Raw genomic sequence first — 13728 nt, forward strand, 5'->3', positions numbered from 1 at the left:
AGCAAAGTTATACACTTTTTGATTAAAGTGTTAGGTTCGGCTCATCCTGGCTTTTTTTCCAAGGGCCAAAATGAAGGGTGAGGAAAAGTTGTACTGTAATTTGTAATAGTGATGCATTTTTACTATACATGTCACTACTGATTTTCACTAGCACCTCATACTTTCTACACCAACAGTACTTACATATTTATTTAATTGCTCTTGGGAGAACAGCAGCAACTGTGCAATCACTGACTACTACAGGCTATTGGAGTCAAAGAAATTGCCAAGAAGTTGCTTCCAATTGGCTAGAAGTTCAAGTCAGTTAGGAAGATCTGGTTCAAGGATAATTCAACAGCAGGGTAACAATCAAGAGCATCATTTCCAAATGTTTGGTGACATGCTTTCATCTCACTTTGCCCCAGCATATTGAGCCATGATGCAATATTGTCCCTCTTTTAGGAAGATTCTTCAAGAGCTACCAGCAACTGATTTCGCCATGAGATTGTGATTGATTCTTTGAGCTCACTATAATCAAACAGATCACTTAATTTCCCCTCTGAAAAAGCAGCTGCAAACTCCCATAGTGCACAGTAAAGTGAATAAGGACATGTCCTTTATACTCTATTCCTGTGTTCTGGAAACTGATTCTGTATTCTCCAACTTCCCTTAAAAGGAAATATTTCCTCAAATTAAAGAATAAATTGAAGCCAAAAATCACTTCTAACTTCAAATGGAATCAATTTACTCTGGAAAGACTGCCTTCCATTCATGCTCTTAGCATCTAACATCTGCTCTAACAGAAGCAGTCTTTCCATCTCAAAAGACAATATTTATATAGGAATCAATGGAAACTTAACTGTAACTTCCCTCCAGAATCAAACAGAAGAAGGAAGCTGAACTGTTTGCTACTCCTACTGATAGAAGCCCTTCTGATTTGTTTTAACATTATAAATCTAAAAGGTCATTGTCCCCACTAAAACAGTGCTCTGGAGCAAACCAGCTGCTACTAGTAAGTTTTAACACCTGGTCATATTTGACATTAACAATTTTATCCAGGAGCTGAAAGAATGTCACTGACTGCCTAAAAGCAGAAGCAGGTGCACTAACCTTATGGGACAGAGACTAGATTGTAACTTCTCTCTTTATCCTCTGATACGTTCAGTCCTTTCCCTAAAACTTTAATCAAACTTCAGGCCAACATTGCTCATTAGTTGTTACATAAGCACGGTGCTTCCCAAAGAGAAGGAATCAGCACTCTAGTTGCATAGGGCACAGGATTAAAAAAAAAAAAAAAAAAAACGGCTCCTCTTTACTTTTAATAAACCAAACCAGGATGTATTTAATGGTAACTTATCTTTGTGTACCAGGAGGCGTACAGTAACACATACAGGACTGACAAAGAGGGAGGGCAGGCTGGAGCGTCGGTGCTTGCGTGGAGAGGCAGAGTGCATGGGCAGGACATTCTCCAGTGCTTTAGAAAGCTTTTCTGCAAAGGTTTCCTCAGGGGCAGTCCGAAGGTAGGAAGGAGAAAGAGGTGCACACAATGCTGGCGGTGGGGTAGAAGGAATACTGGGAAGGATGCAGGGCAGAGAGGGAACAGCAGAAAGATGGGGGACACAAACTGACATGCTACGACCACGTTGAGGCTAAGGAGGAAAACAAAATTAAGAAATGAATGCTTTAAAAATGAAAAGTTGTACAACTGTAATGAGCTAAAATAAAAAAAAAAAATCACACATACATGATGATGAGACTAATGCTGATTGCTATGTGGGCAAAAGGATATGAGGGAGTTTAATGAAGGCCAGCACACAGGGAACAGGAAGTGTGCACCTCTGAGGACTCAAGCTTGCCTTTGATTATTCAACGGTGAAGAGGGTTCCATTAGTGCTCCTACCAGAAGCAATTTGTATGTGCACACGAAGAGCAGGGCTGACATATAGGAGATATTTTCTCACTGTACACTCATTTCAGGAAGCTTTGAAGTGGTATTTCCAGTACCAAGCAATTCTACACATGAAAGACCCTAGGTGCTTAATGCACAGCCTTCAGATGTCCACACTAGGTTGAGTGGGGGAAGGTGTGTATGTCAAAGTCAGTGGTACTTGTCTCTCCAGTCTTTCTGCTTGCACAAAACCTATTTCATTTTCTAGAAAGGAGTTTAGCTTCCTATACATATAACTGGACTGATAGGATACATTTAGTGCTTTATTCAGTCAAGTGATTACCATAAGGAGTTAAGCATCATCCACAACATGAACTGTGGAGCAAAAAGTTAGAGTTTAATATTTGGAAAAAATTGCTTCTTTAATATTAGTTTTACTGCATTTTCTAGAAGATGACTTTGTTAAATAAAGAGCCAAGATTTTGTGATTTTGACAACCCCAAAGCCATTAGGTCAGAATCTGACCTAATTAAATACTTGTAAAAAGGAAAGATGGAAGTGTTAGTATAGTAGCCAGCCCATAATTTCAAGATTTGTTCCTCTAGTCCTTGAAATTTCTCACAATGAACTGCCCCTTGCCTTCAAAGAGAATTGAACTCCAAATGTAAAAAAAAAAAAAATCCAGATTGGTGGTTTTCTGGAGGTCTATCACTGATTTTAGCAAGATTTTTCAGATTAGTATCTGGACTGCTCAGCAGAATTGTTAGTGGGTTCCCTACTGTTACTCTAGTCATTCAATCTGGAAACCAGCCATGTCAAGCCTGGAATGTTTTTTGGTCCAAGCCACATCCTTGGATTGAAATATGGGAAATTAAGAGAGCAAGCATCGAACTACTTTAGACGGCTTAGAAGGTTCATTTGATTAAGAATCAACAGCGCCACAAACCTTCAGGTTAAGTGCCTTTGGAAAGGATGGAGAGGCCGTTTATTCATCAATGCAACTGGTAAGTTTCTTCAAAGTGAAAGGCTGACACCACTAACAACTCCAATAAAATTCCCTGCTATAGATACCAAAACAGAAACCTGAGGATTCCCAAGACTCAACAGAAAATGGTTTTGTATTCTCCAGATATGGTACCATTATTTGCTTCTGAGTTTGCAAATAAAGGAGCCAGCGATGACTGTTGAACTGAAATATAAATACTACAGCAGTGAAAGGCAGGGTTTTTTAAGAGCTCTTACAAAGTCAGCATTGAAAACATATCAAGGAGAAAAAAGGGTACCAAATAAAGGGTAGCAGATGAACATAGTGGAAAGGGTATTTGTGGCCTTTGCAGACTTTCCAGGGAAAGGAATATGCATGGCAACTGACAAGCAACTCAAGACAAGCTATAAATAAAATGGGAACACACAAATGTGGGATCTCTTCAGTCTGGAGTGCTTACATGCAGCATTCCATAATGGTTCAAAATTCTTACCTGTGACACCTGTAATCAAAGCCTTACAGAATACACATGTAGCAAGTTCACATTTTTAGAGCAGCTCTCACTAAGTTATTCTAATAACTGTCTGTCCTTTCAAGGACTCTTGATCCTTGGAACTTCCATGCTCACTGTTAAGTGTAGCTGAAGCACCACCCTATCCTGAGTGAGACTAAGCATAGAATTCAACGTGAGATAACACCCTCAAATTAGGGTTGCATCAGGGTACGTCTACACTTACCGGAGGGTCCGGCGGCAGGCAATCGATGTTCTGGGATCGATTTATCGCGTCTGGTTTAGACGCGATAAATCGATCCCGGAAGTGCTCGCCGTCGATGCCGATACTCCAGCTCGGCGAGAGGAGTACGCGGCATCGACGGGGGAGCCTTCCTGCCGCGTCTGGACCCGCGGTAAGTTCGGACTAAGGTACTTCGAATTCAGTTACATTATTAACGTAGCTGAATTTGCGTACCTCAGTCCGAAGTGGGGGGGTAGCGTAGACCAGGCCTCAGTCAAGACTGATACTAATCCACCCATTTCACTCTAAATGTATCCAAAAAACCCCAGAAGATTACTTCCTCTTCATCCTAAATGAAGTGCTGCATTTGAGAAGGTCTGCATACAGCCTGAAGTGTTTCAAATAGAGTCTGTATTTGCATACAATATGCACAGGCTTGGCAGATTTCAAGTTGTATTTTTTTATATAATTTTGACACAATAGCAATGTATATTTTAAGCATTTTTATTATAGATTTAAATTGTCATAGTTGTGCAAAACTATAGGTTTAAGCACTTTTTAATAATTTTATCAATTTAAATTTTCACAGTTGTGGAAAATTATGGAGGGCAGACAATTATTTAATTACAGTAGATGTGAGGTTCAAAAAGTTAAGCTTTATAACTGTTATAACACAAACTGTCAGTATCTCAAGCCAAAATATATAAAGTAAGTATCCCTAAATCAAGCTCAAGTTCTCAAGCAGCATTTTTCTTACTTTGCCTATCTGTAAATTTTGATCATCTATGGAAATATTTTTTCATCGTTTGTGTGTATGGTAAAATCAACATTTACCAATAAAAATCTTATCCTTCCAAGCCTAAATATATACACTGCAGATTGAAAGGGAAGAGGAAAGTTTGTGACAAAACCAGACAAACAGATTGAAGTAGTCCATAGTGTTCTGTGTGCCTTTTGAGGTTTGTGCTTACCACTGTGGGTGGCTGATATCCTCCATGTTGTTGAGACTGCACTTGGCCAACTGAAGTTGTGTATCCCTGGACTGTAGCTGTTGAGATAGTCTGTTCATGCTGGGAACCATAGGACACAGTCTGTTGGCTAGTCACACATGATTCAGTATGAACAGATGATCCCTGACCACTGTCAACTGCCCCATCAGCTGAAAATAAAAACCACAAGACTTTAGTTTCAAAAACAATACTGTGGACTCACAAGCTTTACAGTCTTGCTTGAATATTACAAGCCAAGATTTTCAAAAATGGGTGCCTAAAGTTAGGCTCGGAAATGTATGTTGCTTGATTTTCCAAAGTGCCAAGCTCCCAGCAGTTCATAACTGAAGTCAGAGCTTACAAGTACTTTGCACTGTCCAAGTCAGGCCATTTACTCAGGTGTTTAAGTATGAATTTGGAAGTCTAACTTTAAGCACCCTTCTGAAAATCTTAGCCTTAAAAAACTTTATTATCTGCACGCAATAATGTCAGTCTCACAACCTGCCCTGACTACAGGATGTCTTCCATCTCCTCCAGGCTCCACAACAGGTCCTATATTGAACTAAGGTCTTCAGGGCAGGGTTTACTTTCATTGCGTCATCTACAGTACCCAGTACACTGGCAGTTTTTAAATATTTTATGGATTATTAAGAGGAAAACTGGTCCAAAACTAAGATTCTCTTCCTCCAATATAGCAAACCTATATATGGATATATCCCTGAGTATTCTGTCTCAGAGCTCCATCTCCAACTCTGAACTAAATTGATCCGTATGATCAGGAGAGGAGTGTGGAAAGCCACTGACAATCATTTCAACAGCTCCTTTGAGACAGAGTTATCAAAAAGTTATTCCCAACTAAATGTGGAAATAAGAAGTTTGATTTAATTCTGCCTTGCTCTGGACCTCAGCTGCTCTTTTGAAAATGTTACGAGGTCCTCTCTGCTAACCAGGGGTTCTTTTTTATTATTATTTTTTAATTTTTTTTAAAGAGGATGAACAGCCTCATTGCCTTGCACACACAGGTGTATCTTTCAAGTCTGAGTATATCCAAAAGAGATCTTAATACCCAGCTGCCTATACAGGGCAAATGGTAATTTATGTTTCTCTCTCTCTCTCTCTCTCTCATTTTATTAGTGCATATATGGACGGAAGATCAACTAGCCTCTCACTATTTTCTCTTCCTCTTACAATCATATACTACTATAGAGTTCCAGATATAAGAGCAAGAAATGAAGCAGCAACTCAATACTTTGGATACCCCACTGTGGGCAGAATTATCAGCCTCATGTAACCTGATTTTTCACTTGAAAGGGAAATCAGTAAGACTCCCCAGAAGGAAGGAGAGTAAAATTAAAGGGGGTGAGAGTACATCCTGAATGGCCTAAGGCAATATACTTACACAGAACAGATATGCCGGGCTGTTGATATTGCAATTGTTGGTGCTGATCAGCCTCTGGCTCTTCAGGCTCTACTTGTGTGGACACTGATGCTGAAGTAGTGGGGATGGCAGTGATACCAGTGGCAGATGGAGGGTGCTTTGCCCCTGCCTGGGTAGCATTTGTTTGTAGCTGCTGCTCCAACTGCTGCTTCTGACTGATTTCTTCCTGCTTTCTTTTCTCCTGCTCTTCTCGCACCAACTGACGCTGCTCTCGCTTTCGCTTGATCAGAGACACTCTGTCCTTGATCGCTTTGGCCATTGTCTTGTGATCCCCTTCACAGACATACCCTGACTCCACCTAAAGCAGGACACATGGATGTTCAATATCACATCTTGCCACACCAATACAACAAGTACAGCTCTGCTGTATAATCTTCAATTTCCCAGTCTCCTCTGAAGGTTCGCTCCAAACACAACCAGTCCCTCACCCACTTATGTCTGCCAGGACAATAAAAGCATGGCAGGTTACACCCCAACCTCAGAAGAAAGTGTGAGAGTTGATCTAATCTAAAAAACACAGTTACAAATGCCCAAAAAGGACACAAGAGCCCTTACCATTTCTTGTGCTACATCCTCTGGGACATCTCTCTCCAAGTCAAAGGAAAACTCTATTGCCTCATTGTCCTTGTATTTGCCCTTAAGCTTTTTGATATCCTCAATTCGTAACCAGAGCTTGATGGCAATCTTCTCTCCATCATCTTCCTCTGCTAGTTCTACCCGCACACCAGTCTCTTCCTGGAAGAAAGCGTGGTTCAAAAGGTCCTTGATAGCATATCTATACATATCAGGATAGAGAAGTGGAAAGGAAGAGAAGATACACAATGATTAGGTTTTGACAAAATCAGTAAGGAACATCATCTTCCTTGAATGGTGATCCCAAAAAGCTTACTCTCAGCTTTTCATACTACTCCCATTAATTCCTCTGTTTGTTTTTTGGGATGGGGGGATTAAATCTGCTATTAAGTTTTTCTTTTCCAGTGCCAATTTTTGAAACTTTTCAAAATGCAATAAACGATTAACCCCAAGATGATGCAAAAGCATGCAACAGTTAGTGGCTTAAAATTCACTTGCATCTCAACTACAAATCCCTAATCCTATCAGCCCAACATCACATTAATTACTTAAAATAATGGCCAGCATATCATAAAATAACTCTTGAAACAGTATGGCTTTATGAAGGTTAAAGTACCATAATACATCTGTTAGTCCACATATTGGGCACAGCGGACACTGCCATTTAAATAAACAAGTCAGTATTCTATTCAAGATGGCCTCCAAACCCTAGACCAGTCATCTCCTCACTGTTTACCCAACTGTCTCATTCTGTTTGAGATCTGTATTTATCTCTGACAGCCCGGGCAACGTATCATCCCTCTCAGCAAAAGTAGTAACATTACCAGTGCTGGAGAGAGCTTCACCTATCTTTCTTCCCACAACTGGTAGATGCCAGTGACACTGGGCCTCAGCAACCAAGTGGAAGGGAGATGGGTATTCGATGAAAGGAATAATCCTCCATTTCACACTTCCTCTTACCTAGAGGTAATTATGGTCTTATGCCCTACATTTAGGCCTTCAACTTTAGTGCTATTTGGGAAGCACCTGTGCAGATTATATTCCAAACAATACATCCCTGCAGAGTACAAATGGTGATGTCAACCTGTACAGGCACAGTAAGAAAGAGCATCACTTTTCTCTACTACAAAGAGTGACTGGGTTTGAACACCGTTGTGAATAATCAAATCAGCTAACACAATGTGGTCAGTATAGAATAGCCCAAATCACACTCAGCATCATATCAGTCATGACCGCTCTCAAGACCTCAATGTTTTATCAGAATTATATGTACGACACTATCCGGAAAGTTTCCAATACATAGTATCTGAAGCCTTATAGGACTATTCCAGTGCTTTAGTCTGAGCTGAAATACAGCTGCCTGGGCCTCAAAGAAGGAGAGCTTACCTTTCATCTTTGTTTTGTCGGATGCATCCCTCGATGATCTCCTTCACTTCAGGAATTGCTACTTTATCAAAGCTAGCTGGCTTGACTCCCTGAAACACACAGAAGTACCAGTGGGGATACAGCAACAAGGAAGCCCACTAATTAATTTGTAATGACGTTTAAGAATTGCAGAAACAACCTTCATATTAACATAGACCCATATTCTGTGGTGTGAACTACAAAGATAAATCTGGCACCGGATGTCTTGTTCCTCAATCATTCATTACTGATCTTTCAAAAACAGATTCATCCTTTTTCTCTACCAGACATCCCCTATATAGTTTGAGGGCTTTAGCAGTTAGGCACTACTCAGCCATTTTAAACTTTAGAAGAATTTGTTGGCTAGAGGGGCACATGTCATCTCAGAAGGGAGCGTCTTCTTTGCAGCTCCAGTACACTAACCCACATGATCACCTGAACACACACAGCAAAGAGTTAGATTGCTTCCTAGAATTGTTCCAAATTACAGTTAAGCAGAAAGATTTAGGCATAGATTCATCTTCAAGGAAAGAATTCAGCTCCAAAAACAATCTGTCTGGATGTCTATGTAAATTGTTCAGTGTCCTAGACATAGACTGATTGGAGACTTCCCTATACCTCCGCCTCTGAGTCAAAAATAAATCTGATAAGGCAGGACAGTCTGACAGCACAAATAGATGTTATGATTACACAGGCAGCTCTAACTGGCAACACTTCACTGACTTTTAGCAATACAAGGGCATTCTCCTGAGAAAAAGAGTAAGCAAAATCACCTCTTACAGCACTTTTTCCATAAGGATCCTATGGAAGCCAGTGCAGATATATATGGGGCTAAATTCCCTTATTTACATGTGACCAACATCCCCACTGATTTTGGAGGGGGCTGTGCACACATTAAGGAAAGCAGAATTGGGCCCACAGAACTTCACTTTACTCAGTCTTCATCTCCACTTAATATTAAAGATGGCAACACATTGAAAGAGGAAGCAGCTAATTCTGTTTATTCGTAGTTTTAGTTATCTAAAGTCTCAGTTTGCAGCAAAGTAAACTATAAACTTAAATTCAGCTACCAGATCTGTTACTTCTGGTGTCGATCACTGCACTAAATGTATACCTGAACTATCAGCCTGCACCTCTGGTGGATCACAATGAAACCAAGCACAGAGCCAGTCCTGAAGTAGCAGTCGAGGAACAGCGCTATATGAAGTATTTCAAACCTTCATGGTTTGTGTCCTGAGCACCTAGAGACATTCTCCCTGTATGATACATCAGCTAGGGCAAGGGTTCTCAACCTGGTGGTTACAAACATACCACTCTGCCCTTCCCATATTGTGTAATGGGAGGAAGGTCATAGTTCAGTGGCTCTCAACCTTTTCCCTAAGAAACTCAGGCTAACAGTCCCTCATTTAAATGGAAGGGGGCTAACATAGTATTTTCAGTAGATTCCTAGACTAAATTCCCTTCTCTATTGGTCTGAGGGTGGTTTGTGGACCTTCCAGGCATGCTGCACAGCTTATTTTCTCTCTCAGACTCTTCCAAGGGAGGGAGAGGTGGGTTCCAACAGGGATGGATGAGTGAAGGGGAAGCCCTGGAGTCCAGATTTCTAATGCCTTCTATTGTTATTAGCTGTAGTTTTAGTATGCATTGTTCATGCACCTAGAGTAATGGAGAAGTGTATTTAATAACCAAAAATTAAGTATGCTGGATGTATTTCACACAAAAAATCCAAACATCTGGTTGATTCTATTCTGGAGGACCTGTTTCCTTGCTCTAAACTTTGCTCTAGCTTACAGATCCCTGAAGTTAAGATTCATAAAACTGAAGAGTATAGTGTGACAAAAGTAAGCCCCGGAGCAGGGCCTCTCAGTGAACATTAAGAATGCTTTTTAAAAGCTTTTTTGAAAATGAGAACTTTATCAGAGGCCAATGGCTCAGCTGATAAGACACCAGACCAGAGCTTATAAAAGTAAACTTGATACAGCAACATGGGCACTCAATCTCCCAGTTTTCCAGCAAGACATTAGCAAGCATTGTACTGCATTGCAATAGATCTTAAAATTATCTTAATCTTTAACTTTCTCCTCAAATTCCTGGTTCTTTTTTTTTGGTCTCTAATCATTTTACTGCTTAAAGTACTAACAATTAGCAAAGCTAAATTCTTTAAATATGATCACTTCCCAAGCTTAAATTGAGAGCAGGTATTCAGACTTCTAAGGTGGTTACTTTGGCTACATGATCCATTGTGTAATTTATACCCCAGGTATTTCGAGCACAGGGGGCTCCTCAGGTTATGTCTACACTGCAACTAGTAGTGTGCCTCCCAGCCCAAATAGATGGACACGCGACAATAGCAGTCGGACGCTGTGGCACAGGTTAGTCACTCGAGTACAGACTCGGGGTGGGGGTGGAGGGGGTGAGTGTCAGGCAGATTTATACTATGGCAGCTAGCCTGTTCCACCACCCATTAGCCTGTTCCATCACCCATGCCACAACAGATACTGCTATTTTTAGCACACTAGCTCCAACAAAGCTAGTGTGCCTCTGTCTACCCGGGCTGGGGGGCACACTCCCAGCTGCATCACATATATACCCTAAATAACTAGAGTCCTGAAAGTAGCAACAGCCTGCATATACTCCAATTTACATCACTGACAGCAGCAACAGACGTAAGATGTCAGTTAAGGATCTTTGGGAAGATCTCATTTCAGAAAAGCAAAGAAATAAAATATAAAAATGGCTGGCACAGCTGGACGTAAGCTTAAGGAAATAAATGAGAAAGTTTCCTGTTTATGGTACTTTATTCTATGTTCCATCCTTGCAACTGCATCAGATCTTGTAAGTGATGAGGAAGTTAATAAGGGGGTAACTACAAACGTTACCAAGTTAATGACTGAAAAATACTCTTGGATATTTAAAGTTCAGATATTTCAAGTACCTTTACTATTACCCACTGCCTTAGGCTGTAATCAGTCAGGAAGCCCCTTCTCAACCAGAAAGGCCTGGCTGCATACAACATAGTTTCTAAGCATACTGTAATGAGGGAGAAAATGAGGAAAGAGGTCCTGTGCTTCAAGTGACCTTGGTGTGTCCTGTGTGCAACCATACACTCTTTCAACAGGCCCTGGAAGGCTGAAGATACTCAAGGGCATACTTTATCAGTTTCTTGGCTCAAGCAGTTCATATTAACTAGTTGAGGGTATGCATGTGTCATGTATTTAGAAGCACAGTTCCCACATCTTCCCCTTCTCCAAGCTCATTAGGAAGAATCAGGAGTGAGGACAAGCCAATGGATTTTTTAGAAACTGTGGGTTCCCACTCCTGAGTGGCGATGCTCAGTTACAACAGGACTGAATACCTGCCACTACTTTTGTGGTTGACCTGTGTTTGTTACAAAGAATAATGGGCTCTTACAAATGGCAGATTCAAGGAACTGACATGTATTTGTTACAGATACCTGTTCTAGACCTGTTTAATACACAAAATTCGTCTTTTGGGTGGACAGCAGAGCATTTAAATACTTCCTTGCATTGCTAATGTGCCTATCAACATGATACCAAGGCACTATCTATAATAGTCAGGTCTTTAGCTATTAATATATAATAGACCAAGCTGTAATACAGAAGTTATCGAGATTAGCTCAGAAATCAAACACAAGATCCAGCTGATGTATAATTAGAAGGGCTTTGATGAGGCAGAGAGTGTGGATATTTTAACTGGACAAAAATGAAGTCCAATACTCTTTTTTTTTTTTTTTTTTTACAATCTGCATCCACATTTACAACAAAAGCAAGTTCACTAGTTGAATATTTTATACATCTTTCAGAGTAAGTTTGTGAATTTATCAAATCAAACAGAAAGGGTGCTCTAAAATCCAACAGCAGTCTCTAATGTTCCTTGAACAAATCAAAACAAGCTAACATAGGTAACTCTGAACAAACTCCAGAACATTCTTTCAAAATAGTTCTGAATGCCAGGAAGAGAAACAACTGTGTTGTATTTTGCATGATCCGTATCACGTTGTTCAGATCCAGATTACATCCAGAAAATTGTAGCAATGAATACTTAATTATCTTCCCTTACCAATTCAGAAGTGTCACTTGTATGTGTTCTTATGGAGCAAATAGTCAATGCTAAATGATTCTAACACCAAATTAAGCTAAAAGTAGCACAAACAGGATAGATAAAAATGACGTATTATGAATTAGGATGGTTTTGTTTGGATTTTGAATAATATTTAACTCACTTAGCACTATTTTGTTACTTGCAACTGAAGCACCAAACAAAAAAAAAAAGTTACCTGTGCAAGACCATTAGCTATCTAAAGAAATGTTTTTAATAAGATATTCCAGAAGATCAGTTTTAAAAGTTCATAGGAGCTCCAACCTTCACTCACCCTCAGTTTCTATACAGCAACAGTCTGTACAACAGTATGAGAGTTTTGTTATAATTATTCAGAAGAGAACAAGTCACCTCTCTATGACAGGCACAAAGTAAGATGAGGAATAGACTCAGTTTTCATTATTCCATTATATTTGCTGTTCCCAGAACTCTCACCCCCACATAAGACATTTAAGTTTTTCCTAAATACAAAATCAGGTCTCCCACTAACTGAAACCAAAGCAGTTTATGTTAAGTAAGACAAATCCAGCAGACTTGTTCATGAAAGGCTCCTACTGCAATTGCCTTACTTGAGCTACATGTGCCTATCCAGTACAGTAGAAATTCCTACCCACCTCTTTAGCACCGTCCTTGTGAGAGCAGCAACAACAGTGGGAATTAATTATGACAAACACCGGGCAAATCTCTCTCTTTGTAAAATCCATCAGGAGAGAGAGAGAGACAGACACCAAAAATGGGATGGAAGATAAAAAAATATTCCAATATGAGGGTCTGTTAGGTATAGACTTAACGCACGGCAGAAGGAAAGCAGACGTCAAAATTAAAGGGGAGCATGGTTTCTTGTTTCAAGCCACTTGTGCTTCCCTTAGTCCTGTACATGAGTTTGCAGAAATCAGAGCTCTGTTCTGATGGCTGCTTGCTCCATTCCAGACCCCAGAACAGAAACGCTAAATGCTAAACAGCAGGTAAGCTTACTCAAGTGCTCCTCCTCCACCACCCCTCTCCTAATAGCAAAGGTATTACAGAGGCAGGCAGAGTGGGGATCTTTGCTTGCTTTATGCCCCACCTCCAGCCTAGATGGTCTGCTCATTCTCTGCCCATGTTTGCTGCAATAATTAACATTGCACGTAAACTAGAACCACAATGTTTGGCTTAACCCCCTCCCCCCGAGCAAATTAGATACTACTGAACTGAAAGGAATGGGTCAATGTCCAGTACAACAACCTGACCAAAGTTTGTTGGCACTATTTAATATATTAAGAAAGCAACAGGCATTGAGCTGTGATACAGGACATATTTCTGCCTACCAAGTCAATCCAATTACAGCATGGTGCTAACACCTACTTCAACAGCAGAGTCCTTTTTCTCAACATTTAAAGAATATTTCCTTAATGATTAAAGCACCTTACACATTCTGCACCCTTTCTGGCCAGCACTAACAGTCTACCACAGGCACAGGCAACATATATTACAGCTGCAATCATTCTTAAGGTGACTCCCATACTTAACACATTTTATTCCCTTGCCTATACTTCTTAAATTCCAGCCCCCAGCCTCACATATCCTGTACTAGATTACATAACTTAAAGTATTTTAAAATTCTCAAATAGAGTATCATT

General features: G+C 40.2%; 1 protein-coding gene across 2 annotated transcripts in view; it reads right to left on the bottom strand.

The window, feature by feature from the left end:
* Positions 1–13728, bottom strand: part of WNK1 (WNK lysine deficient protein kinase 1) — a 182030-nt gene that overhangs the window by 69885 nt on the left and 98417 nt on the right. Inside the window, exons 5-9 of one of the 2 annotated variants that reach the window (XM_024204640.3) lie at positions 7973–8061; positions 6569–6788; positions 5975–6311; positions 4558–4745; positions 1371–1628 (exon numbers count right to left, since the gene is read on the bottom strand). In XM_024204640.3, the coding sequence (XP_024060408.2) occupies positions 1371–1628; positions 4558–4745; positions 5975–6311; positions 6569–6788; positions 7973–8061 (1092 nt within the window). The remainder of the gene's footprint in view (positions 1–1370; positions 1629–4557; positions 4746–5974; positions 6312–6568; positions 6789–7972; positions 8062–13728) is intronic. The other variant, XM_024204658.3, reaches the window with a different exon arrangement.

Source organism: Terrapene carolina, unplaced genomic scaffold (genome assembly GCF_002925995.2).
Source record: "Terrapene carolina triunguis isolate 2854851 unplaced genomic scaffold, T_m_triunguis-2.0 Scaffold190, whole genome shotgun sequence".
Lineage (NCBI taxonomy): Eukaryota > Metazoa > Chordata > Testudines > Emydidae > Terrapene > Terrapene triunguis.